The sequence below is a fragment of the Sus scrofa genome, chromosome 6 (assembly GCF_054392235.1).
Source record: "Sus scrofa isolate SSC_HxYL_T2T_F1_AM1 chromosome 6, Sscrofa_HxYL_maternal_Yorkshire_Landrace_v2.0, whole genome shotgun sequence".
Taxonomy (NCBI): domain Eukaryota; kingdom Metazoa; phylum Chordata; class Mammalia; order Artiodactyla; family Suidae; genus Sus; species Sus scrofa.
In genome coordinates, this window is record NC_139388.1 from 69,722,400 (window position 1) to 69,749,479 (window position 27,080).

Below are 27,080 nucleotides of genomic sequence, written 5' to 3' on the forward strand. Positions count from 1 at the left end.
GAAATAGGAACAGGGGATGGGCCTGGAACAAAGTTGGCTCAGCAGGAGTCAGGGCTTCTGTGCCACAGAGAAGTTTTTCTCTGTCCTGGCCCTGCTCCTTGGACAGTGGGGATTCTGGGCCCCTGATCATGCCAGTGGCCCCTGCTGCCATTGCCAGAGGACAGGCTCCCCTGGGCGTTTTCAGTTGTCCCTTCAGATCCTTCTAGGCCTGGAGGGAAGGGTGCACTCTGACCTGCCCGATCATTCTCTGCTGACCTGAAGTACCCCTGGGAGGGCGGGACAGGTTTTCAAGCGGTAAAAACCTTAAAAGCATGAAAACTCCATTTCTGCCAGAAACGCGGAAGATGCAGGATGAGTGAGCTTATTAAAGAAGGAGCCAGACTGATGTCTCCACGATGGCCACCCAGGCGGTAGCTCCCAGGACGGTGGCCCCAGGACGCATGCCCACCTGGGCAGGCAGTGGGAGAGAGAGCCAGTGGGAACAATGGCAGACCCTTCTGTGCACTCCGTGTGCCAGATGCCATCCTCACCTTTTTAGTGTATTAGCTGCTGGACCTTCACAGAAGCCAGTGGTACCCGGAGGGAGTGGACTGTGTCGTCATGTCCTTTACTCTGCTGGGGGAAGCAGGAGAAGAAGCCGCAGAACAGAACACGGGCACAGGTGGAGAGAGCTCGGAAGGCTCCAAGGAGGAGGTGAGCCTTGAGAGGTTGTGCAGGAGGAGGAGGAGGCGGCATGGGGCGGCTGTGAATACAGCACGAGCAAAGGCCCTGTGGTAGGCACCTGCCATGTCCAAAGAAGGCTGGAACCGGGGCTCCCTGGGAGCCGTTATCGCCGCCCAAAGAGGCGGCCATCCCGTCTTTCAACCCTTGAGTCCTTGTGGTTGTGAGGGATGCTTCCTGAATCAGTGTTTGGTGGAGTCCGTCCGCCGGCTGAGGAGGCCTGACACCGTGAGCCTTGGGGTTATACCCAGAGTCATATTCAGTTTTACTGACAAGTTTTTCCGTTATCACTTTGACATAAAAAAGTTTTCCTCAGAGACTACTGCCTGTGATCGGGACATGTGCATTTGCACCGGGACTTGGGTTCTTTCCCTGTCTGATCTTAACACCCTGGAGTCTCTGCTAAAGGTGGGTGTGGGAGTTCCCATCGTGGCGCAGTGGTTAACGAATCTGACTAGGAACCATGAGGTTGCGGGTTCGATCCCTGGCCTTGCTCGGTGGGTTAAGGATCCAGCGTTGCCGTGAGCTGTGGTGTGGGTTGCAAACGCAGCTCTGATCCCGCGTTGCTGTGGCTCTGGCGTAGGCCGGTGGCTGCAGCTCCAATTCAACCCCTAGCCTGGGAACCCCTATATGCCACGGGAGCGGCTCAAGAAAAAGGAAAATGTGGTTGTAGAAGCAGGAAAGCGACACATGATGGGGGAAAGGGGACACAGACTCTAAACGGCAATTGGTTTCCCACGTACATCTCAAAAAAAAAAAAAATCATTTGAGAATGCTTTACACGTTCTAAATAGATAAACACATAAAACAGGATCCTTACAAAACCGCCAAATCCAGCTCTCAGTGAAAGACGGGCCCAGCGCAGCAGGAAGAGCCCGGCTCCTGGAGGAGGTCGGGATGGTGGGGGGGGGCACAGAGGATGCCCTGTGGGGAAACACCTCCCCGCCCCCACTGGGCGGTGGCCTGGCCCCTGGGGCACTGGCAGGGAGGCTGGTCCATGCATGGTGGCCGCTCCCACTGGGGTCTTGGGCCCCAAAGTACCCAGAGCAGGAGCGGGCTGGGGGGGGCTTGTGTGATTTGGGGTCTACTTGTGACTTCAACCCAGAGGTTCTGCGAGTCCAGTCTGGTGCTTATATACCCCTGGCAAGGACCCAGCAGATCTGCAGAAACTGGAGAGGAGGCCCCTGAGGCTGGGGGCTGGGGACGTGGTGGCAAGGGGCGGGGGGGTGGGATCTAACCCTAACCCAAACGAAGGCCGTCCCTTTTGGACCTCTCCCGGCTGCTGCCCGGGAAGCACCCTCCCTTCCTGGAGGGAGCAGGACGTCCATCGAGGGGGCAGCCCCCAGCAGTTCCTGCCCAAGAAACACTGACCCCGGGAGCAAACCTGGCTGTCCCATGACGCTGGCGGGTGAACCCAGGCGCTCGGTGCAGACAGCGCAGCCCTGACCCCTCGGCCTGGGTCCAGCATCCTGCTGCGAGCGTAGAGCCTCAGCCTCCCAATTTGGCGGGGGGCTGCCTGGTCCTGCGGGGAGGGAGGGGCTCTGCACTGAGGTTCGGCTTGGCTGACCGCCCCCCGCCTGGCCCCAGAACTCCCACCCCCACCCAACAGGCCTGGTGCTTCTGAGGACCCTGCGGGGGAGGCCACCCGCTGGCTCCTGGCTCCCGCTCCCTCGCGCCTTGCTTGGGTCGGGCCCAGGAGGAGCCCTGCGCGCATGTAGGCGCTTGTGGGCCGCCGCGGGCCGGGCGTGTCCCCATCAGCCCACTCTGCTGGGAGTTCTTACTGAAAAGAAAACAAACCAAAAAAGTCTGGGTTTTGCCCGAGTTGCTCCCTGCTGCCAAGCGGGTCTTGGCTCCGAAGAACCGCCCACCCCTGGCGGTTTTGGGCTCTGGTGCAGCCGGGGCCTCAGGTATGAGGTGGCCTCCCCTGGGGTCCAGGAGGCCCCGTTTAGCAGCTGGGGCTGGGGGTGGGGTGGCCCCCAGCAGAGCTCCCTGCTGGGTTGGGAAGGAACTGCAAAGCTTCCTGTGGGCAAGAAGAAAGGGCCTCTCCGGACAAGGAGGCAGAGCTTCCAAAGCCGCAGGGAAGCCCCTGGGGAATCATCTCCGCGTCTCTAGGAGGTGCGGGTGGCAGGGGCGTGGGGGGAGCATCCTGGACAGGTCCAGCAGGACAGGACGAGCAGGGCCCAGCCCAGGGCCGCCCTCATCAGACTCAGGGAGGGGGCATCCCCGGCCCCTGGACCACTGGTGGCCCCTGAGCCCCACACGAGAGGAGGGGGAAGCGGGATCCTTACTGGACGGGGTCCCACAGGGCGCGAGTTCAGAGTCGGCCGTTTGTTTGTCGGGCTCTCATCGGGATTCCCGCGCGGCTTTGCGGCTGCTGGGCGTGGAGATGCTATCAGCCCAGCTCCTTTTGGTTCAATGACTAATTCCCTGGCACCCGCCTCAGATCGGTGAAGAATGTGGACAAGTTAAAATCTGAACACCGTTGTTGTGGGGCTACCTCCTGCTTCTCCTCCACTGGGAGGCAGGGGCTGTTTGCCCCCCTGGCCTGGGTGGCCTCCTGTTGGGGATGGAGCAGGGAGGTCAGACCCGAAAGCCTGGGCCGGGCTGTCCTTGCTGGGGACACGTCTGAGGCCGGGATGAGGAAGGCTTCCTGTAGCCCTCTATGCAGAGGGCTCTGCTCATCACCTGGAAGAGAGAGGGTATCTCTGGAAGGTGGGTGGGCAGGCTGGGACCCCTCCCTGACCAGGACCCATGAGGCTCAGCCTCCTGCCTGAGTGGAGGGGCAGGTTCATGTCTTTTCTCCATTCCTGGGCATCCTTCTGGTGGGGAGGGAGGTGTCCTGCTGCCCATCCAGCTATTCATCTATCCATCTCTCCATCCATCCATCCCTCTTCATCTGTCCAGCCACCTGCTATCACCCATCCATCCACCAGCCATCCATCTAATATCTATCTATCGATCCAGCTATCCACCATCCATGAGTCCACCATCCATCCATCCATCCACCTTCTGTCATCCATCCACTGTCCATCCATCCATCCATCCTTCCACACATCCATATGTCCATTCATCCCTGTGCCTGCTAGCCGGCTCCTTCAACAAACCTGTTGAGTAACCACTCTGCAATAAGAAACACCCTACCCTGCAAAGGCGTGCTAACAACAACAATAACAATAGCAATGATTGCAGCTGCGAGTCTCTCGTTGGCTTCTGATGAAGGGTCCTGTCCAGTGCCTGCGTCCAGTAGAAATAGGTCTTGCACATGTAACTTTGCAAGCTCCATATGTACCTTTGCGTTTTTAGCCGTGCTAAAAACAGTGAAAAGAAACAGGGGAAGTTCAGCCATTTATTTTACTAATCCCAAACCATGCTCACTTCAGTGTGTGATCAATGTGAAATCGTGAGCAAGAGCTTTTATTTTATAGTCTTTTCATTGGGAGAGTGATATTCCCTGGCACAGACCCTGCAGACTGTTTACCCGCCTGCCAGGGGGGCAGTGGGCGCCCTTCATTTCACAGGTGAAGGCACAGGGGGTCAGGAAGGCTGTGCCTCCCTGCCCTGGCCCACCTGGGTCTGCCCTGTGGAGTCCCCGTGTCACTGGTGGTCGGAGCCCTGGTTTATAGTGGGGGCCTGGCAATGGAGGCTCAAATAGAAAAGCCTCCAGAGAACCTGAGGGATCTGTCCAGTGGCGGCTTCGGCCAGGGCCTCGTGCCAGCGTCCTGGCAGCTTCACCAGTCTGGATGCCCTGACGACGGGGAGGGCATGGGTCGGGCCTGTCGCCTCAGCCCCGGTGCTGGCCTGGTCCTCACTGGGTGGCTGCTGGCTGGCACATTCAAGAAAAGCACCTGCCTGCCGAGAGGCATGACATGGCGGGGGGCGGGGGTGCAGTGGCTTTGTCACCTGTCATCTATCACCTCCCTCCCATTCATCAGCTGTCCAGGTGGGGAGGGGCCTGGGGCCTCAGCGACGTGGACACAGGGAATGTGAGGCTGGCGAGCGGAAGGGGGCGCCCCACCCTCCTGATGGAAAAAAGACTTGGGTGCAAAGAGAGGGCCAGACACCTGGGTCACCCCGCAGCACGGGTCTCCTGACCATCCAAGGGACATGCTCGTTTTTTTAATTTGGAGGCGGTGGGGACAGTGCCGTGAAAGGGACCTTCTCCCCACTGCCCCACCTCAGGGACTCAGGGCCCTCTGCCCACCAGCCGGAGGTCCCCCCATTCAGGGTCCCCCTGGGTTTTCATCCTCACCCCTTGCCTCAGTCTCTGCAAATCGGGGGAAATAGTGCCCCCCTCGGGCCGTGAGCATAAGCAGCCCCTCGGAGGCCTGCTGGCTCCGACCTGTTTGCGGTTGGAGCAGGTCTGGCCCCTGTCAGCCACTGTGTACCCTCCAAACTGCCTCCTGCTTGAAGCCTCTGAATGGGGGGGGGGGTCCTCCCCGCCAGCCCTCCCTCCGGGTGGCATCTGATGTGCCAACCCCTCGCAGGCAGGGGTTGATCCATCCCGGTCAGGACCCCACGGAGGGTGACAGGGGAACCGCCCGCGCTGCGAGACTAGGAATTCCTGTTCCGTGGGGGTGGGGGTGGGGCCCGGGGAGGGGGCTGGGCTGCCAGTGCCCTGGGATGGTCAGAGGGGTAGACCAGGCAGAACCTGCCAGCAGGAGCTGCAGGGGTGGGGGACAGTCAGATGTGGCTGGGAGGAGGCAGCCAACTCAGAGGTCCTTCGAAGTGGCTGTTGGCTCAGGCGCTGTCCCACAGCTGGACCCGGGGTGACACTTGGTGCCCCAGAGCCTCTCAGGCACCCCCTGTACCAGAACCTGGGGTGTGCCCACCCTGCTGCCCGCCCTAGCCCCTCTCCCATGGCCTGCTGGGCGGGGTCTCCCCACTTTGAGCTGTCAGGTGGGGCCGGGGGTGGCCAGAGGTGAGAATGTCTGGGCCACGGGCTGCCCCCAGAGCCTGCGAGGGCGTTGGGGTGGGGAGCAGCACCCGCCGGCATCCCCCCTCCACGTTTGCTCCGTGGAGCCCCAGAAACCTGGCTCCCGGGAGGCTGATGGAGAAGGGAGGCGAGGTGAATATGTCAGTTTATCCCAACACAAGTAGTGACCTGCCGGTGGGGGGGGCAAGGAGGAAATATTTGGGATGACTGAGCCGCTGGCCCTTTAAGGCTCCTGTAACAGGACACCTCCCGGACCGACGGCTTCCACTCTCCAGCCTGACTGTGTGCCCCCCTCCTCCCCTTCCCGCCAGTCCCAGTTCAATTTGCTGAGCAGTACCATGGACCAGATGAGCAGCCGCGCGGCCCCGGCCAGCCCCTACACCCCGGAGCACGCCGCCAGCGTGGCCACCCACTCGCCCTACGCGCAGCCCAGCTCCACCTTCGACACCATGTCCCCGGCGCCCGTCATCCCCTCCAACACCGACTACCCCGGCCCCCACCACTTCGAGGTGACCTTCCAGCAGTCGAGCACGGCCAAGTCGGCCACCTGGACGGTGAGTTGCGTCCCCTGTGCGCGCCGGGTGGGGAGGGGGGTGCGTCCTGAGCATCGAGGGAGGGCCAGGCACACCCTGTGGGCTCAGGGTTCCCACCTGGCCGGGAGGAGCATCGGGCGGGAGGCGGGTCTCAGGGCTGGGCAGTCTGGGCATGCCCAGCCTTCGGACGAGGGGCCAGAGTGGGCCAGCCTGCCTCAGGGCCCCAGAGGATGGATGTGGTCCAGGGGCAGGCCATTCTCATCAAGGGTGCCCGGCCGGCGTCCCTGAGCTCGGGTGGGGGCGCTGGTTTGAATCCTGTCCTGGCTGGGCAGGAGGCTTGCCGTTCTGACGCCTGGGTCCACGGAGGCCGCCTCCTCCAGGCAGTGCCAGGCTGGCAGGGAGCATCTGTCGTAGACGTGTTTGGTCTTTGCCCATTTGGTCTCGGAGTTGTCATCTCCAAGTGTGATGTGAGGCAGGACTCGGGGGTGGAGCCACAGCGCTGCTGACCCCAGACCCCAGGCCCTGCCACCATGCCCTCCAGATCATCCTGCCCCACCCCCCGACCCCCGTCAGGATCTGGCCAACACTGATAACACCCCCACGCCCTCGGCTTGTCCCTAGAGCTGTGAATTGCACTAAGCTCTTTGAGTTTATGCTAACTCTTGAAACTGACAGCAACCCATTAGGTAGAGTCTAGTGTCCCATTTTGCAGGGCAGAACACCAAGGCGGGGAGGGGGAGCTTGCTTAGTTTTGCAGGGAGCCAGTGGGAGTCCTGGCATGGGGACCTGGTGGCCGGGTTCCCGCAGCTATGTTCCCAACCACTGAACCACACTGTCTGTGCTACAGCTGGCAGCAGAAGGGGCGGTCTGAGGTCACGCTGGGGTGGAGCTGTCGGACCCCAAGACCCCCAGATACACTGCCTGCTCGCCTCTGTGTGTGGTGCACACAGGGCATTGGGCAGGATGGACCCCAAGGACCCTCCAGGTCTCCTTCCCGCCCCACCCCCAGGAGGGGGGCGAGTGAGCCTGGCCCTGGTGTGCGCCCTGTGGACACCAGGCAGGTGCCAGCCATGGAGCCACATCCCCTTCTGCGGGCACAGCAGCTCCGTGCTCAGTCCCAGCCCCTGGAAAAGGATCCTGGGGCAGAAGAGTCCCTGCAGAGTGGTGGATTTCTCTCCCTGGGAGCACCAAGCAGGTGACTCCGAGGTTCTGCCCCTTTAAGAACTGGTTCCCACTGTCCCCACTGCCCTGCTGGCCAGACTGTGGTTTTCCCACACTCCTGGGGGCACAGGAGGGGCAGAGCTGCGGGAGGCAACCTGGTCAGGCTCTGCCAGGGCCAGGCCATGGTCCTCTACAGCTGTCTCAGGTTCCCGTTGAGCTGTGGGCTCCCCCAGCTGCTGACCCATCGCTGAGTCCAGGCTCAGACTGACCGCAGAGCTTCCAGGGGCCGGGGGGGGGGCACCTGGTCCAGTCGGTGGCTGGACCTCTTCATTTCGGAATTTTTACTCCGTCACTCCTTATTGCTGGCAGTGGTGAGGCTTCCCCGAGGCGGTGCCTGTGGCACACGGGGCTGAGCATAGCAGGTGCTGATGCCTCCCTGTTATTTTCTTGGCTGATGGGGCTGCGTGGGGAGTGTGGAGCCTGGTCCTCCTGGACAAGGCCATTCAGCTGAAGCTGCACCGGCTGGGGGCTCTTGATTGCCTATGGAGTCCTGCTCCCTACACCCCTGCTTTGAGGTCAGGCCCTTGAGCCATTCCCATGCTTGCACACCTCTAGTGACAGGAGGCTCACTATCACTCCTCTTCCAAGTTCCCACCTGCTCCCTAAGCCCTTTCTCTCTCCTTTAAGGGGGAGGGTCCTGGCCACTCCTCCCCTGACAATATTCCGGGCCTGAGCTGCTGGTCCCCTAGGAGTCCTGGTGGGTGGCTTGTGGGGGTCCTGGCTCCTTCCTCTCCATTGGCTGAAGATGCTGGTGGTCGGGGGTGGGGCTTGGGGTACCTCAGATGGTCTGAGCTGGACCTCAGGGAGGGACGGAGCTGCCCCTCTGGGCTCTGCTACCCTCCTGGTTGCCTCCCTGACCCCTGCCAGGTGTGTGGCCTCGGGGCCCTCAGGGCTGGGGGGGGGCTCGTGGTTTGGTCACGGTTGCGCTGACCCTAAGTGGCCCCAGGGGGTGTCTGTCCAGGATGGAGGCAGCCCAGCCGGCCACACATGCCCAGCGGCCCCGCCTCCAAGCTCTGGCCCTTCTAACCCCCCTGCCCTCCCTCCCCGCCTGTCCCCTCCCCTCCCCCAGGTTCTGGAGCTGAGCTGAGGATGCTGATGCCTCTGCTGGGCCCACAGATCCCCCTCCCCGGCCTTGGCAGTGCGGTGGTGGAGCAGGACAAACACTGATAATGAGATTTTGGCACCTGGCTCTGGAAGCTGACCCCATCCCCGCAGGCTCCCTTCTGGGCCCGGGGAGGGGGCGAGTAGGCGGCTGGCTCACAGTGAGGTTGGGGACCACCGGGCACCCTGCCTGCTCGCAGCTCTGGGGGCCTGGCTGTTCGGGCGCTGCCCAGACTTGCCTCCACGCCGTGCGTGTGCGGGCCCCCTACGCTGGCCGGCTGGTAACTGATAGATAATTCATATTTTTCTCAAGTGCAATTCCAAATCGACTGCTGCCTTCACTCCTCTCTCTGCTCAGGAAAAACACCCTCCCCAGCCCCCGGGCGACTGCAGCTCTTAATAGGGTCTTTGGCTTCTGCCCAGCCAGGCCCCTCCGGGTCGCGGCCCCCACCCCCACCCCGGCTTCCTCTGCCCTGACCTGCATTCCCCCATCGGCACTCACGCCTGGGTGCAAAGGGGGCCCGGAGCCCTCAGCTCACAGGCCTGTGTGTGCACAGACACACCCCTGCAGACCCACTCACATGAACACGAGTGCAGACATGCACGGCGCACTCCTACACACACAGAGACACACACGTGTGTGAGCACATGTGCAGACTTGCACACACACGCGTGCAGGGCCCTCCTGGTCGCTGCCCAGGGCTCTGACAGCCCCTCCCCCACCTCAGACGCCAAGAGGAGGTAGGTGGCAGGTGACCGAGCAGCCAGATGGGGACCTGGGCTGTTCCTGAGACTGACCACGAGGACCAGGGACAGGACAAGGGGGAGCGTGGCCGGCGGGGTTGCTGCACGGCGGGCGGGGCTGCAAAGCTCCACGAAGGTCCGCTGCGTGTAAGCGTCCTGGCTGAGGCGTGCCCGTTTTGGGGCCCGCCTGGTCTTCGGAGAGAGACCCATACTGGGAGGGGTCGTGGTTGTGAGCGAGGTCCCACGCCCTCGGGCCTGAGGCTCTTTGGGCTGTTGAGGAGGGCCGGGCCTTTGTCCCAGTTCCACACCCCCCCCCTCAGGGGGCACGGCGGGGTCAGCCTCTGGGTCCTGATGGCCACTCCCATCCTGGACACCCCCACTGGTTGGCAGTGTGGGGACAGCTAGGGGCAGGAGCCCCGAGGAGCAGAGAGGAGCTGCCCCATGTGCGGGCATTTAGATGCCATCCGCCAGCCCAGCCCAGGCTCTTCCTGCACCCAGGCTGAGCCCTGCCAGGGAAGTGGAGGAGGCTCCGAGGTCAGGCCGGCAGGCAGTGTGGTTGGAGCTCTGGCCCAGCCTGGCATCCGTGGGCACCTCGGACAGGCCGAGTGGCACTGCCAAGTGCCGGCAGAACAGGCAGCCGTGGAGCAAGACAGTGTGCATATGCGCAGGTGCGAGGGCACGACTGGTCCCTGGGGGACCTGGACACCCTCTTGAATGACCCCCCAGCTGCCCCCAGACCATCCTCTGTCCTGGGGGCAAGCTGACCCATGGGGAGTGAGGGGCACCCCTCCCACCCCCCGGGGCAGGGGAGACACGTGGAAGGGGGGCGGGAATCACAAAGGCTCCACATGCGATTCCTGGGCAGAAGGTGGCTGAGTCAACACTAATGGATTCGGGAGAAAACTTTCCAGCCTCTCGGAGGTTTGCAAGCAGGAAAATAATAGTGGAGGTGTCCCAACACGATCGCGGTATCAATTGCGTTATCCTAAAAGTTTATGGAATGCATAAGGGGAATTAATACCTTTTCCTGGCACCAGGAGCAATTATATGTATTTGAAGCCGAGGAAAGCGCTCTAACAGTGTTTACTGTGGAGCCGAACCGAGGATTATTAAAGGGGCAGCAGGCGTGCCAGGGGGAAGCTGCAGCAAGTGCTCGCCTGGCACGGAGCTCTGCCAGGCAGGGACCGGCGGCCCCAGAGACCAGGGCCACCTCTTCTCTCTGCATCGCCTCAAGTAGCCAGGGTGCCCCATGCCTGGAGGTCACAGAACTTGGCAGCCCTGAGAGGGGCCCTGAGTCCCTGCAGCTCAGGGTGTTTCTGCGGAAGCCCCTGCTCCCACCCCTGTGGCCCTGGAAGGGGAAACGCGGGAGACCCCCTGGGGACAGGAGTCCAGCCCACCGGTGTGCGGCCAGGGGTGGGGCAGAATCTCTGTGGTCTGGGACTTGTTTCCGAGTTGGACAGAGCCCCGAGGCTCCTGGGCATCTGGTTAGTTAGGGCACAGACCGTGTCGCTGGCGAGGCCCGGCCCGAGTGCTCTGTTACGCCCATCTTATGGATAAGGAGACCGAAGCTCAGGAGGGCAGGTCCCCTCTCAAGGTCACCTGTCAGCAGAGGGTGGAGCCTCTGCACCACTGTGGACGCACAAAGGAGCAGCCTCTTCCCAGCTCTGAGGGGCAGATCTGGGTCCCCAGGTCCCAGTGGAAAGGGGTGCTGAGCCCTCAGAGGTCCAGGGCCTGCCCCAGGCAGGGAGCACCTGCCCCAGGGAACCTTCTATTGCTGTTTGTCAGTGAGTGAGCCACAGGTGCCACCAGACGGGGAGGCGTCTGTGCCCCCCACCCTCCCCCCACCCTTCCCTTTCCCTGCCTTCCTTCTTTGTTTTTTGGTTTTTGTCTTTCTCTCTTTTTTTTAGGGCCGCTCCCGTGGCATATGGAGGTTCCCAGGCTAGGGGTCTAATCGGAGCTGTAGCTACTGGCCTACACCACAGCCACAGCGACACTGGATCCGAGCCGCATCTGCAACCTACACCACACTCATGGGAACACCGGATCCTTAACCCACCAACTGAAGCCAGGGATCGAACCTGCGTCCTCATGGATGCCAGTCAGTTTCGTTAACTGCTGAGCCGCGCCGGGAACTCCCCTGTCTACTTTTCATTGACAAGTTAAAGTTGCTCGAGAACATTTTATGATCAGGGCTGAGCAGGCTCAAAGGTAAAAAGCAGCTACAGGCCAGGAGGTCCGGGAGTCAGGGGAGCTGGGCTGGGGACCGGCCCCTCCCCCCTCTTCCCACAGCTCAGCCAGGACTTGTGCCCACCCTCCTCCCGGTCCCTTAACCCCCTTTAGATGGGAAAGGGGGCAAAGGGGAGGTCCCCCCCGCGGGCTCCTTCTAGAGCCAGTGCTACAGCCATGGGTCCCAAAGTCCCCCAACCCTTGGCCAAAGGGAGCTCTGGGTGGCGGTCATGGTGCTGATGTGGTGGGGGCAGCCGAGGGCAGCCCGGGATCAGATGCCAAGAAGCCAACATTCTCTCCACCCCAGAGGCTTCACTGGAGTTTTACAGGTTTCAATGAAAACTTTGACCTCAGCCAGGCTGCGACGCGAGCAGCACACATACGTCCAGGGCATGCAGGTGCCCGGCTTCTCTCCTGCTGGTGAGGGGACAGTTTATTGCGTGAAGAGACCTGCTGATTCCCGGCTAGAGGCCGTGGCTTTGACTGTGGTCCTGACCTGGGGACTTAGCTGCAGGTGCCCTGGCAGGGAGGCTGTGGGCAGGAGGCCCCCATCCTCAGGCTCCCACTGGGGCTGATGGGCCAGCCCTCCAGAGCAGCCACCATGAGCATCTGCCCAGCTGCGGCCACAGCCCAGCCTCCTGCAGCGGGCCCAGCCCCAGCCCAACCCCCAGGCCACCCGGAAGCTGTGGGCACAGGGGGAAGAGCTGGCCCGCAGTGGGCCAGCCACAGGGCCCACAGTCAGAGGCCCCTGCACTATCCTGTGGGTGGAAGGTGCCCATTGAGCCTTGCGGTCCTCTTGCTGACCAGGCCTCTCCAGCTCAGAAGGCTACAAGTGGGGTGGAGGTGAGTGTCACAGGGCCCCCCTCCGCCCAGCATTCAGGGGGGCCCTCCCTGCAGTACCAGAGCTGGGCTGGTGGCTGGCCTCCCCTCCCCTTTGCTTCTGAGTGAGGTCTTACGGGGCCAGGTCAAGCCTGGTGGTGACAAAGGGATCCAGAGATGGATCTCTGGGGTCCCAGGGCTGCTCCACCCCGATTTGGCTGGCAGCTTTTTTTTTTTTTTGTCTTTTGTCTTTTGTCCTTTTTAGGGTTGCACCAGTGGCATATGGCGGTTCCCAGGCTAAGGGTCTAATCAGAGCCATAACCGCCGGCCTACACCACAGCCACACCAACGCCAGATCTGAGCCACATCTGTGACCTACACCACAGCTCACGGCAACACCAGATCCCTAACCCACTGAGCGAGGCCAGGGATCAAACCTGCAACCTCATGGTTCCTAGTCGGATTCATTTTCTCTGTGCCACAACGGGAACTCCCCTAGCAGCTTTTGGAAGCAGAGCTCTGGGTCACTAAAATGGTGACAGTGTGTGGCCTTGAGGGCAAGGTCACGTGTGAGTGGACCAGTCCGGAGGAGGCATCAGTATACGGTGGCCGTGGGAGCCTGGACAAGTGAGCAGGGTGACCTCACCCACTCATGGGGCCCCCGGCCTCGACTCTAGCAGAGGTGGCCTCCCTGGACCCACTTGGCCCATCCCCTCCCCTCTGGGCCCACCCATCTCCTGTTGGCCAGGCTCAGGGTGGGCCCTCTGCTCCTGACCCGCTGGCCACACTGGGCCTTCACTCTGAATAGCAGGCCCAGTGTCCACTGGCTCTTTTCCTGGGTTAGCTCAGCGCATGCCTACTGCCCACCACACCCAGGACAGAAGCCAACCGAGGCATCCTCGGCCAGCCTGCAGTCTTGAGTGGGACTCGGGGTACAGCTGAGAGGGGTGCACTCCCCTGCTGTGTCTCCCAGCCTCAGGTCCTCCCTCTCTCCAGGGAGCAGCTTCCATGCCACAGCCTCTGGGGACACCCCTGGACAGCGGTCAGGGTCTTCCAGCACCTGCGAAGCCTGTTTTCACCTCCAGTTCCTCTGGGCTCCTTGGCAAGGGGATCCTGGGTCATCCAGCCTGTGCGGGGGTGTCAGCAGATGCAGCTGCCCCCCTCCAGCCAGGAGCCCCCGAGGGACCATGCAGCTGCCTTTATAGGGCATGTCCGCAGCCTGGCCCTGGCTGTGGCCCCCAGGCATCCAGGACCTCCCAGAGCCTCCGACCACCAGGCCAGTGGCCAAGGTGTGGTGTGTGTTGACCGTGGGCTTCTGTGTGCGTGGACCTTCCCTGCCTTCTAAACTTGGGTGCTCTGAAGCAGGCTGGCACCCCGCCCCCTCTCCATCTGTCATCTGTCAGGGTCCCCAGCCCCTGTCCTCTGTGGGCAGGAGACTATGGCAAGGGAGCTGTGCCAGTGAAGGGCTAGGAGCTGCCAGAAGGTGTGTAGCTGAGTGTCCCTATGGCCGTGTCACCCAGGAGTGCCCCTCACCTGCAAGGAGGAAGGGGGTGATAGCCGGGGCTTCCTGGGAGATTTGGAGGTGACTGAGATGCACAGAGCTCCTTGCCAGTGCTCCGTGGATCCTCTGTGGGAGCTTTTCTAGGGTGAGTGAGGGTCCGTGGCCTGTGGGAGGCCCCAAAGGGTCCGTAACCCCAGAGAGGAGAGAAACACGGCTATGAGCACCCGCGCACACGTGCATGCATGTGCGCACACACTCACACGTGCATGCACGCACAGAAAGCAGATAAAAGTGGCTATGAAAAAAATCATTTAAAAAATAAAGCCCCCACTGCAGGCCCCGTCTTCCAGAATCTGTTGTAACAGATTCACCCAAGCTGGTTAACGGTATTTGCGGTTTGCAAGATGCTACACGTCCCTGGAAAATGACAGACAAGTTATTATCACCCCTCCACTCTGCTCCTGCCCAAACCTGCCTGAGCGGGGCACCCAGCTGCTGGGGAGCGGGCGTGAGGAAATTAACAGCCACCACGCTGTGCCCGCCACCCGCCGCCCTCTCACCAGCCGCCCCCGCATCAGCCCCGCTGCCACTGCCGGGCTCCCCATCTGCCCGGTGTGGGGGCAGGGAGGGGGCACGGGCAGGGAGGTGTGGACATGAGGAGGGAAGCCAGGTGGGGGAGGGCAGGGTGGGCACACCCCGCCGTCGGGGCAAACCATTTCCTGCAAGCACGGAGAACACACGCATCCCTGAGCAGGCAAGTCTAGACGGCTCTGTGTCAACAGCCGAAGATAAATAAGATTTTATCAGCTCCGAATCTGTTGAAACACATCCATCTAGCGGTTCTAGGGAAGGAGAGGCAGGAGGGAGGGAGAGAAACGTCTTCTTGTGACCCTTTCTACAGATGGGGACCCAGGAGCCCTCCTCCTCCCTGCTCCTGCCCAGGGCCACCAGATCCGGGGAGCTCTGGGGGGATGGAGCGAGCGCCTAGGCCTGGGAAGCACTTTGAGTTCTAGGGTTCCTTCACCCCACTCTGGGTTTGGCCATCCAGGCCTCCCCCTCTACCACTCCCCTCCTGCCCTGCAACCCAGTGGCCACAGGCATGACCACCTGATGCCATCAGGGAGGGAAACCTCAGGCACCCCTCCCTGGTGCTGCCCGACTCAGCCAGGCAGGGCGTCTGTGGGCCTGACCTGTGCGTGTGCCCGAAGGCCACCTGAGCAGCTGCCTGGGGCAGCACTGGGTTGGGAACACCGCTGTGGCAAGTGGGCCCAACCCAAGGGCCAGTGGTGGCCTTGGCAGGGACACAGGGAGGAGTGTCCTCTCAAGGCTCACCACTGGCCCAGATGAGGGCCCAGTGGCTCTGCTCTCCTGGCCCAGTCAGCTTTCCCTAGGGGCTGTCTAGGCGCCGCCAGCCTAGCGGAGCGGTACCAGGGACAGCTCCTGGCAGCTCCTCCTGGGGGCGGGGCATCCGCAGCTCCACAGGAGGTGGCCAGCCATCCAGGTTAGGCTGGCTAGAGAAAGGTTACGTGGATAGGAGGGGCTCTGAGGCCATGTGGCTATTGGGGAGCCTCAGGCGGGTGCTGTGGACACCTTTTCCACCCCCCAGGGAAGTACCTGGAGCCCAGCTCTATCCCTGGCTCCATCCCTGTCTCCAGCCCTGGCTCCCTCCCTGCTCCATCCCTGGCTCCATCCCTGTCTCTATCCCTGCTCCATCTCTGGCTCCAGTCCTGGCTGCCCAGGAATGCTCAAGCTTGGTGGTCAGAAGACCCATCTCAGGTCGAGGGCCAGAGCTTTCAGTCAGTCCCTGAGGAGAGGGGACTGCGAGGTTTGCACGCCTCTGGGGGCCCATTCTGCACCAGCACCCCCCCACCCCCACCATCCTTGGCCTTGGCCTTGGCCCAGCTGCCTTGCTCACGCCAGAGGCCAGGAGCCATCTCACCTGGAGAGGACAATGACACAGTAATGAGTGCAGACACTTCTACCGCGGGTGTGGCTTATGCATGTGATATGGAGCACGCCACCAGCCCACGTTCGAGCCGCCCAGAGGTCTGTCCAGTGGTTTAAGGTGTCACAGCTGTCAGCCACCAGGGCCAAAACAGACATGGTAGCCAGACCTCAGAGGCCATCTGCTCTTGCTGGCGGCCCCCCACCCCAGGCCAGGCCTGTTTCATGGGGCAGAGGCAGGTGGCCCTCTGTGCATCCTCTGTATGCCCCTCCCAGCCCCAGGCCACCTCACTCGCTGACCTTTGCGCAGGCAGTGGGGACGCCTGCAGGGAAGCAATCCACTAGCCATGCAGAAGGCTGGGTGAGCAGCGTGCTTTTCAGGCATGAGCCTCAGCTAGGTCTAGATTCTTGGGGGTTCCCTTGTGGCACAACAGGTTAAGGATCCGGTATTGTCACTGCAGTGGCTCCATTGGCACGGGTTTGATCCCTGGCTGGGGAACCTCCATATGCCATGAGTGGGGCCAAAAAAATAAAAATAAAAATTCCTTCAGAGGGTTGAAGGGGGTCTCTGCCCATTTTCCTTAGTGAGCCAAGAGCCTGGCAGACACTAGACACTCGACAATGGCTTGCCGCTTGGAAGGCTCTTGGAATCCCTGCTTCCCCCTCTATCGCCGGCTGTGTTCAGGTCCCTATAGGTCAGCTCAGGCCCCAGGAGCTCCCAGGCAACTGCCTTCCTGAGCCTAACTGCACACTTGTCCCAGCACCAGGGACAGGAGCCTCGCCCAGGAGCAGACAGGGAGCTGGGCAGTCAACTGGCACCTGGTGTTTGCTTTGCCCTGGGCACAGCTTATCCCCTAAATGAGCTTAGGGGAGCAAAGGGGCCGCATTTCTACTGATGGGGACACAGAAGGTCAGTGGTCATCTCCTGGGTAAGCAAGACCGACCCCTGCAACAAGCAGGCTGCCTCGTGAGCCCACCCTCTGGCAGCTTAGTGCCCACCTCTGCCCATAGGGGATGTCCCTTCCTGCTGAGGTGGGGGGGGGCAGGCACAGGGGGATGGGACCCCTGGGAGGTGACAAGCCCCGTGGGCATCCAGTTCCCTTCCATGACAGGGGTGCAGAGGCCTTGCCCTGCAGTCATCACCGAGGGAGCTGGACAGGGTGCTGAGCCCCCAGGATTCTACGGGGGAAACCCCAGTCCACTTGTCCCCCAGCACCTCAGACCCCATCCCACCCCTGAGATGGGTTAGCGTTTCTGGCTGGGCTTTGGCTCGTCAGAGTTAGGCTGGCTCACACTGCTCAGGGCCAAGGGCTCCGAGACTCGGGGACCCTTGCTCATGGGCTAGGAAGAGCTCAGTTCTCTTCTTGGATTTGGAGCCGCCGAGGAGACAAGGCCCTGAGGGTCCACTGTGTCTCTTGACAGCCAGAGAGGCAGTGCAGGTAGCCAGGGGGCCCTCACCTGTGGGGTCTGGGGGTCAGGCCCCAGCTTCCTTGGCAAAGGTAGGCTCGAACCTGCTGGTGTTCCCATCTGCAGCAGCCTGGCTCCAGCCCATTCCCTTGTCTGCCATGCTGAGTACAGTGGGCGCTCTCCAAGGCCTTGTGGCTGGGGTGACTCAGAGATACTGGGGGGGCTTGCAGGAGGCGTGGTGTGGCATGGGGACAGGAAGTGTCCTGTGGCTCTGAGACTGTGATGTCCGCATTGTCCCTGGGGAAGGGGACCACGAGGAGCCCCAGATGTGTCTCCAGGAGGCCGTCACTGGAGGACAGCCAGCCTGGATGTGAGTGGGCACCTATTTTCAAGGGACCCTTCCATCAAAGGTAACCTTGAACTTGTGGGAGCTGGCCTGGGTCTTCAGTTGGACCCCTGAGTGCTGGCCCCTAAGGTCCTTGCAAGTGGCCCAGGCATTGTCGGGTCCTCCCTGGATGGGTCTTGGGCTGAGGGTCTTGGGGCTTCGTGGTCCAAACCCATCACCTGCAGTGCCAGGACAAAGTCACAGGGCTGGCCCCTCCGGCTTGATGCTCCTGGGAGTCCCGTGCATGTGTCCTCTGCACAAAGCCCAGAAGAGCTAACTCTGGGCTCTCAAAACCTGAGATGTGAGGCTCTGCCCCCCCCCCCAAACCCTTGTTCTCAGGAGGGTAAGGTTCACAGGCTTGATGCACTGGCCTGGCCCCCAGCCCCTGTGCAGCAGCTCCGTCTCACTTTCCTGGCCTTTACTGTCCTCATCTATAAAATGGACCCAAAGGTACCTACTTCGCCAGTGAGATCCAGATAGAAAGCATCTCAGCCTGGCCACAGGGGGTGCTCAGGGCGCCTGCTCTCATGGAGCCCAAAGGAGCCAGACACTGCGGGGTGGGTGCCAGGGAGGGGGTCAAAGATGGAAAGTTGCCCGGAGCTGTTTGGCCAAGTGTCAGGCAAGCAATGGGGGCCCTCATTCGTGAGCTTGGGGGCCGGACTCCGGGCGGGAGGCACAGGGGGCGAGGGTGTGGGGTTGGGCCGGCCAGCCTCCACCTGTTCCTCCCACAGTACTCCCCGCTGCTGAAGAAACTCTACTGCCAAATCGCCAAGACGTGCCCCATCCAGATCAAGGTGTCCTCCCCGCCGCCCGCGGGCACTGCCATCCGCGCCATGCCCATCTACAAGAAGGCGGAGCACGTGACCGAGGTGGTAAAGCGCTGCCCCAACCACGAGCTCGGGCGGGACTTCAACGAAGGTGAGGGTCCCCGCCTCCCCCCTCCCCCCGCCCTGCCGGCCGAGTCCCACCGGGGAGCCCCCAGGCTGCTGCAACGCACCGGCTGGCTGGCACCTCTGAAGTGGAGTCCTCTCTCGGCAGGGCAGTCCGCCCCGGCCAGCCACCTCATCCGCGTGGAGGGCAACAACCTCTCCCAGTACGTGGACGACCCTGTCACCGGCCGGCAGAGCGTCATGGTGCCCTACGAGCCCCCGCAGGTAGGGGAGCCAGGCTGGGCTGGGGCTTCCGGCAGAGGACCCTCTGATCACTTTCCCAAGTTAGCTGTGTCCACTCCTCCGCACACCCCCGCCTGCCTGTAGGTGGGGCTCTGACCGCCTACACTGCCTGTCTGGGTTGCCCGCCCCCAGGCCCTCCCTGAGCATCCGGTGGCTTGTGGCGGCGGGGGGGCGGGGGTGGGGGGGAAGACTGCCTACCATGCCCTGGTCCCAGCCTGGGGCTCTGAGGGATGGAGGGGCCGAGTTTGGGGATGGGGGGCACTGAAGTTAGCACTCCGAGGCGGGGGGTGGGGGGAACGCTAAAAGGAAGAGGGGAGACCCTTGGTCAGGGGCGCAGCAGTGTGGGGCCTGGAGGCAGGAGGCTGCAGGGCAGAGAGACCCTGGGGGTGGGGGACTCTGACTTTGACCTGACGGTGGCAGAAGTTTCTGGGGCTGATGTGAGGGCCACACAGGGGTGAAATGCTGGGGAGGAGAGCAGTGGGGGTAGAGGCACCAAGAGGTGGGGGTACTGGGACCACAGGTGGGGGGGCGGCCCCAGCTCTAGGCCTCATCAGCCATGCGTCCCAGGGTGGGTGAGTGACAGTAAGCCCCCACCTTTCCTCTACCTGGACCTGAGACCCCCCCTCCCAGAGCTGTGCCCAGTCCTCCAGGCACCCCAGGCCTCATCCCTGTACCTGGCCCCCCAGGACCCCGGGTATCACGTGGTGTTCCCTAAGAACAGAACGACCCCTGCGTCAGCAGGACCAGGGCCCAGGGCCCAGGGAGGGGTTGCCACTCTGCCTTTCCTCCCCTGAGCCCCAGGTTCACCTCCAAGGCTGGCCAGGAAAGCAAGTATCTTCTGCCCCCTGGTGGCTTCCACGTGCCGGCAGTTTCGTGAAAGGCCAGGTTTCCCAAGCCAGGAACGGGCTTTCTAGCATCCTGACCCAGGAAGACCATGACAACTGCCCATGTCATGGTTCTGGGATGCCCAGGGGTCAGGCATCCTAGGTTCACATCTCAGCTCTCTGCAAACTCCCTGAAACAAGCGTGCTGGGCGTCCACTCAACAGCCCAGTGTGCTGGTCCCTCCCTCAGCCAGAGCCGTGCCATGCAGCCTCTGCCCAGAAGAGCTCACAGCATGCAGAACACACACTTGTAGGAGTTCCCGTCGTGGCTCAGTGGTTAAGGAATCCTACTAGGAACCACAAGGTTGCGGGTTCAATCCCTGGCCTTGCTCAGTGGGTTAAGGATCCGGCATTGCCATGAGCTGTGGTATAGGTCACAGACGTGGCTTGGATCCCGAGTTGCTGTGGCTCTGGTGTAGGCTGGCGGCTCCAGCTCCGATTAGACCCCTAGCCTGGGAACCTCCATATGCTGTGAGACCAGCCCAAGAAAAGGCAAAAAGACAAACAACAACAACAACAAAAAAAAAAAAACACACAGGCCTGTGCAGGTCCCTGGGGTACATGGGTGGGGAACCAGATGATGGCTCTGTGCCTCCCAGGAGCAGAGACCAGATCTGGCTCCCTTGGTACCCGGCACAGCACATGGCATGGCCCTCTGTGTGCTGCGTGAGAGGATGGATGCGTGGATGGATGGGTGGGTGGCTGGGGGATGGGTGCTGGATGCATAGATGAGGTGATGGATGGGTGTGGATGGGTAGATGGTTGGATGGATAAGTGGCTGGCTGGCTGGGGGATGGATGGTGGATGGGTGGATAGCTGGCAGAGGACCACAGGGTCCAGTACCCCATTTACTACCCAGAGATGTGAGGGACAGGTGCTTGAAAGCCCGGGAGCCCCCAGCCGTGTGGGCTGGGGCGCAGGTGCTGGTACTCCACGCAGCCTCTCCTTTTGCTTTTCCTGCATGCAGGTGGGGACGGAATTCACCACCATCCTTTACAACTTCATGTGCAACAGCAGCTGTGTCGGGGGCATGAACCGGCGGCCCATCCTTATCATCATCACCCTGGAGACTCGGGAGTGAGTCTGTGAGGATGTGGGGGGAGGGAGCGGGGCAGGGGCTGGGGCCATGCAGCTGGGGGTCTTGCCTGGACACAGGGCGGCCATGGCCAAGGAGTGGTGCTGGCCCCAGAGGCGAATGTGGGGGGAGGGGTGACTGCAGGGGCCGCAGGGCCAGGAGCCGCCTTGGGAGCGAGGCGGGGGACCTGCTGTCCCAGAGCAGCTGGGTGCTCAGTCCTGACCCCTCAGCGCGTCAAGGCCAGTCCTGTGGGGTCTGAGGTGGGTGGGGAGAGGGGGCCCCCAAAGCTTATGGTCGCGGCTGTGTCCCTGGACAGTGGACAGGTGCTGGGCCGCCGGTCCTTCGAGGGCCGCATCTGTGCGTGTCCCGGCCGAGACCGCAAAGCGGACGAAGATCACTACCGCGAGCAGCAGGCCCTGAGTGAGAGCGCCGCCAAAAGCGGGGCCGCCAGCAAGCGCGGTGAGCCGGGGACCTGGGCCGGGGCGCGGGTGTGCAGGGCAGTCCTGGAGGGTCGAGGGGTGGGGGTGGGGGGCTCAGGACGCAGCTGGAACTGCCTCTGGGCTGGGGGAGACGCACAAGCCTGCGTCCAGGGGACGGAGCCAGCCGGGACGTCTAGCTCCGTCCAGCGTGGGTGGCCGCCCATCCGAGTGGGTTACGGGTCTCCGGGCCTGTCCACAAGGGGCACCTTGCGCAGGTCAGCTCACACCAGTGGCGGGGTCGGCTTGGCTCCCCTGCGCGTGGCCCTTCTCCTCCCGGCCCGCTCACGAAGCCTCCCCTGTCCCCTGCCAGCCTTCAAGCAGAGCCCGCCTGCCATCCCTGCCCTGGGCACCAACGTGAAGAAGAGGCGGCACGGGGACGAGGACGTGTACTACATTCAGGTGAGTGTCCCGCGCCCCCGGAGCTCAGACTGGGGCCCCTGGCGGGAGGCAGGTGCGGGGGGCAGGCGGGAGAGCTGGGACCCCGAGCTCTACAGGCCCTGGCTCCGCGGGCTGCAGAGCCGAGAAAGCAAGAACCAGCTCCCAGAGAGCCGACCGTCTGCGCGGAGATCGGAGATCGGCTGAAGCTGCTCCCAACACGAGGTCCTGCCGTGGAGACGGAGATTCCTCCTGTGGGCGGGGCTCTGCAGGGTCCCCGCCCCTCCGCCCCGCCCACGGTCCCGACGCCGTCGCCGCACCCCCAGAACCGTGTTTGTGGGCTGTCGCGTGTCGCGGCCGCTCCAGCTGGCGGATGAACGGCCGTCTGCTCTGCTAGGACTGGTCTCCACTCTGAGCTTGTCGAGTTCTTCGGGAATGAGTTTCTCGACCTAAAAGCCCGTCCTGGTCGAGGGCCGCCCACGACCGGAATTCTGGGCGGGGGGGCAGGGCGAAGGCGCCGGGGTGGGAAGGGGTGGGAAGGGGTGGGCGGGGCTTGAGGGCCGGCGGGGAGCCGCCCGCCGGACGCGCTCAGAGCCGCATCCTCGAGAAGAAAGGAGGGGCTGAGGAGCCCCGAACCCGGAAAGAGCGTCGCTGCGCTGAGGGGCTGCGGCCGGGAGGCGTCCGCGTGCGCCTGGGCAAGGGTCCGCTCTCTGGGCTCAGGTGCGGGGCCGGGAGAACTTTGAGATCCTCACGAAGATCAAGGAGGGCCTGGAGCTGATGGAGCTGGTGCCTCAGCAGCTGGTGGACTCCTACAGGCAGCAGCAGCAGCAGCTCCCGCCAAGGCCGTGAGTGCAGCCCTCCCGCCCCGCCGCCCAGGGGCACGTGGGGCGCCTACCCCCGCGGGCAAAATGCCCGCTGCGCCCGGCAGCTCTTCGCTTCCCCTCCTCCGGGAAGCCCTCCCTGAACTTTGGCATCTCAGTCCAAGTTTCAGCTGAGTGAAGGTGAGGAGGGGGTAGTCTGAGCGACGCCGACCCGACCCACTAAGAACAGGGCCAGTTCCTGGTCTGAGCTGCCCCCACCCCTCCCACCCTTTGCCCAGCTCCCAGCCAGCAGGCCTGGGGAGGAGTCTGGCCGTTATGCTGGGAGGCTGGGGGAGGAGGCTGGTGCGCTGAAACCTCCGTGCAGTCCAGGGTCTCCGGGCCTCTGCAGCGGGGGCTTGTATGTGGGGGTGCCGGCAGCCTGAGCTTCTCACCAGCCTGAGCTGTCCCTTCCCAGCAGGAGCCACCTGCAGCCTCCGTCCTACGGCCCGGTCCTCTCACCCATGAGCAAAGTGCATGCGGCCGGGAACAAGCTGCCCTCGGTCAACCAGCTGGTGGGCCAGCCTCCCCCGCACAGCTCCTCGGCCGGGCCCAACCTGGGGCCCATGGGTGAGTGGCTCAGGCAGTGTGGCCGGAATGGGTGGGGAAGCCTGAAGGGTGGGCCTGGCTCCAGAAGCTCCTGCCCAGCTCAGACCGTTTGGGGCTTTCTACAGTGGGTCCCTCCAGCTGCTTCTGCCTGCTAGCAGAAGGCACAGCCACGGCTGGTCCCCTCTGTCCACTCCTGATCTCAGGGAGGCCTGAGCCTTTGATCCCACCCAGCACAGCCCGGGGCACAGCGCGGCCTGGCTCACTCTGAGCGTCCCATCTGCCTTTTGCCCAGGCGCAGGGATACTCAACAACCACGGCCACGCCCTGCCGGCCAATGGAGAGATGAACGGTGGGCCGAGCGCCCAGTCCATGGTCTCGGGGTCCCACTGCACCCCCCCACCCCCCTACCATGCTGATCCCAGCCTGGTCAGGTATGTGGGCCACTGCCGGATTCTGCCACTAACCCACTAACCCAGAGCAGCCTCTGCATGCGGCCCCATGTCCCCTAGAGAACAGACAGAGCCGAGGAAGGTCAGGGGTGCGTACCTGATGGATGTTTGGTGGGAGCGCACAAAAAGCCAGGGGTTCCTCGGAGCCTGCGCCCAGGGTGAGCGCATCCCCAACGCTGTAGCCGCCGGTGGGCAGGGGTGACCTGTGGCGTGGCCAGTGACCACCCCGACCTGCCGCACAGCCAGGTTCTTAGAAGTTAATGCAGATTTATCTCCCCAGTTCTCTCTGCAGTTTTTTAACAGGATTGGGGTGTCCAAACTGCATCGAGTGTTTCACCTCCCAGGGGCTACAGAACATTTACCACCTGCAGAACCTAACGATAGAGGTAACTGCCTAGCCGGCCCCCCGCCCCGAAGGGCAGGCTCAGGGGAACCCCGCCCCGCCCCCAGCACAGCGCTGTGTGAGGGAAGGCTGGGGAATCTGGAAAATCCTTCTTCCAGCGAGCAGCCCGATCAGTGTGCTCACGTCTGGCTTCCTATGACCTTGACTCTGGCTAGCTAGTTGCGAAGCTGGAAGGGACTCATCGCAGGTTCCCTCACTAGACCTGAATCCTCTCTCTATGGCCAGGCTGCCTTGATGCAGGGGGATGGGCTGTCTCCAAGGCACAAAGAATTGCAGGAGGTGAGGGCCATAGCGTCAGGGAGTTGGTCCTGTTCAGTGCCATTCCCGGGAAGAAGTCGAAGCCCACGCTGCGTGCCCTGCACCCACTGTGCACTGACTGTCTGGAGGCCTGGAAATGCCCCCCCAACACTACTCCTCCTAAAAAAGAGTCCCTGTGATGAGCCTGGCCCTGCCCTGCTTGAGCTTAAGGACTATTAGCCAGAGCCCAGGAGATACAGCTGGGGCCAGATGCCACGGGCTCATGCTCAGTGGCCTGGAGCCTCCACCGCCCCTGCTCCCCAGCCAGCCAGGGTCACGGGCCAGAGATGCAGCTTTGCCATAGGGGGCTGGGGCCAGTCACTCAGAGGACAGCCTTGTTGTGCGCATGTCCACCAACATCCTCCCTGACCGGTCCTGGTGGCCCCTGCTGGGCTAGCTCAGTGCACGTTAACCCGCCTCACTGCTAATGCACGCACCGCCTGGCAGCCGGGAGGACGAGGGCGCTGGGAGCCTGAGAACCTGCTCTTCCTTGGGCGTGGCCAGCCCCTAGGCTGGAAGGCAGGGATTCTCCAGGCAGGCCCAGGGTGCAGGGGCTCCGTCTGTTACTCTGACTGTGGCCAGGGCCCTGTGGGGCCCAAAGTGACCTCAAGCCCCCAGGCCCACCCCACGTGCACGCATGCACACACAGGACTTCTTCCATTTCCTGCCACCTCTCTGGGCAGAATTCCTTGTGGCCAGACTACCACGCACAGGGTGGGTCCAGCACTGCCCCTCCTACCTGCCCTGTCTACTTCCCGCAGCAGTGTCCACAATGCAGTGGCCCTCAGGGCGGGGGCCGCCTCCCTCCCAGTCCCAGCTGCGCAAGGGCAGGTGGGCCCCGCAGTGGGGAGAGGAGAGGCGGAGCCGACCCGGCTGGCAGGGGGAGAAGGAGGAGGGATGGAGCCTGCCCCTCTAAAGGGCACCCCCCCACTCCTGCAGGACCTCGGGGCCCTGAAGATCCCCGACCAGTACCGGATGACTATCTGGAGGGGCCTCCAGGACCTGAAGCAGAGCCACGACTACGGCGCGCAGCAGCTCGTCCGCTCCAGCAGCAACGCGGCTACCATCTCCATCGGCGGCTCGGGGGAGCTGCAGCGGCAGCGGGTCATGGAGGCCGTGCACTTCCGCGTGCGTCACACCATCACCATCCCCAACCGCGGGGGCCCGGCCGGGGGCGCGGGGCCGGACGAGTGGGCCGACTTTGGCTTCGACCTCCCGGACTGCAAGTCTCGAAAACAGTCCATCAAGGAAGAGTTCACAGAGAGCGAGGCCAACTGACGGGGCGGGAGGGCGCGCCGGGGACCCCCTGACCCGGTGCCTTGGGACCCCCTTGCAGGAGAGCAGCGAGCGGGGCCTCTGGGCCTGGGGGCCCCAGGAGGCTGCACTTGAGCTCTGCCTCCGTTCGTCTCAAACTGCCGTGGGAGGACCTCTGGAGCCGTGCTGGGAAAGGGCTGGTCCAGCCCGGCGGCCGCCGCACCGCAGGCTGAGCACCCAGGCTGTGCAAGGGTGTGCGCCCAGAGCCCACCTGTCTCCCGGGTGGGCCTCCCCCTGCTGCCCCACCTTCCTGGGGCTCCGCTGACTGACTGCCAAAAAGGATTTTTGATGCCTGGATTGGGGTAGCAACCAGCGGCTTGGTGGTTGTACCTAAACACCTCTGCTTTCGGGTCAAGCCCCAAACCATGTCTCTGTCCCAGGCTGGTCCCTCTGCTGGACTTGAGGGTCAGCCTGCCCCTTGCACCCCTGACCGCTCATGCGAACCCTCCTGCAGCCATTTTCCACTTCCTACCCTAAACAAGAGCGAGTTTCAGTGGAACTGGAGAACACTGGTCCTCTCTGAGAGGCAAGGAAGCTTCTGGTCAGCAGCCTCCGGCCAACACCCATGCCAGCACTTCTGGCTGCTGTCACCTCTCTCCAGTGGCCTCAGCACAGACGAGGACAGCATGCTCCAAACTTCTGGAAATTGTCAATATTTGATAAAATTATACCGTTTTGTACATGGCGGGTCAGGCTTTTTAAAAACAAAACAACAACTTTTGTTCTTAGCATCCCCATCGGGGTCAGCCTAGCAGGATTCCTTGCTTCCCAGGTCTGTATAAACAAGCTGGGCTGGGAAGCCCAGGGGCACGCCGGGCAGGGGTCGGTCACTTGTCTCACAGGTGGGATAGGAGGTGGCAGGGGGAGGGCAGGGTCCCCCACCCACAGGGGGCGGGGCTGTGTGCAGCAGAGGCCTTTCCGTCCCTGTCCTTATCCCTCTGGGGACACACTGAGCAGGTAGAGGGGCCCAGGCCTTTGGGGGGCACCCCAAGGAGGCAGCAATGGGGTCACTTCCATCTGCAAAGAGCCTCCTGGGCCTTTGTAGCCAGAAAACTTCAGGGAAGCAACCACAGAGGCTGTGGGCGAGAGGCAGGTGGGCTGAAGGGGATCCCGACTATGCAGACTGGGACGGCACCCCGCATTTCCTAACAGCTCTCTGCCCATCCATCGGGTTTTTCGCTCTGTCTGGGCCCCTGTGCTTAGTCCTTTTGGCTGGACCCCCCTGTCCCTAAGTCACCCGGAAGTAGCAAGTCCCCCCACCCCCAACCCCCGGCCATGGGGCGGCACAGTCAGAGCCCTAATCGCCTCTGGGGTTCTTCCTGTTGCTGTTACTGCTCAGAGAAAGTTAGGGAGCAGCAGACCTCACACAGGTCCGTTCAGAAGTGTTCACGTGCCCATTCCTTTGTTAGGTTCCCAGGCTCCTGGGAGGCCTTGGGCAGAGGGAAGGGCGCAGAGACCAGCCAGCGGGGGAAGGAGCCACAGACCCGCTGGCAGGGGGTCTTCCAGACCAGGGCTTTATTTTGGACGTGGTCAGCGTAAATACCGCCGCCGGCTCTGCTCTTACAAAATCAGATTAGCGCAGACGCAGGTGCCTGCGGCTGGGAGGGCGCATCCCTCCCCCCCACCGTGTGCTCCCGGGAGGGAGACCACCTCTGGGGCGTCAGCACCCGAGAGGCTCCACCCACAGCCAGGC

The 27,080-nt window shown here is 62.8% G+C and overlaps 1 protein-coding gene across 17 annotated transcripts in view; it reads left to right on the forward strand.

Moving 5' to 3' along the window:
• Nucleotides 1-26,067, forward strand: part of TP73 (tumor protein p73) — a 59,256-nt gene extending 33,189 nt beyond the window's left edge. For 5 of the 17 annotated variants that reach the window (XM_084962629.1, XM_084962631.1, XM_021095216.2 and 2 more), the window contains 11 exons: nt 5,965-6,207; nt 18,266-18,452; nt 18,573-18,688; nt 20,557-20,666; nt 20,981-21,123; nt 21,454-21,542; nt 22,239-22,363; nt 22,797-22,945; nt 23,217-23,355; nt 23,666-23,759; nt 25,013-26,067. In XM_084962629.1, coding sequence (XP_084818755.1) covers nt 5,965-6,207; nt 18,266-18,452; nt 18,573-18,688; nt 20,557-20,666; nt 20,981-21,123; nt 21,454-21,542; nt 22,239-22,363; nt 22,797-22,945; nt 23,217-23,355; nt 23,666-23,759; nt 25,013-25,351 — 1,734 coding nt within the window. In that variant the 3' untranslated portion in view covers nt 25,352-26,067. Of the gene's footprint in view, nt 1-5,964; nt 6,208-18,265; nt 18,453-18,572; nt 18,689-20,556; nt 20,667-20,980; nt 21,124-21,453; nt 21,543-22,238; nt 22,520-22,793; nt 22,946-23,216; nt 23,356-23,665; nt 23,760-25,012 lie in introns of all 17 variants that reach the window. The other 12 variants (XM_021095218.2, XM_021095215.2, XM_021095220.2 and 9 more) reach the window with 6 other exon arrangements.
• The last annotated feature ends 1,013 nt before the right edge of the window (nt 26,068-27,080 follow it).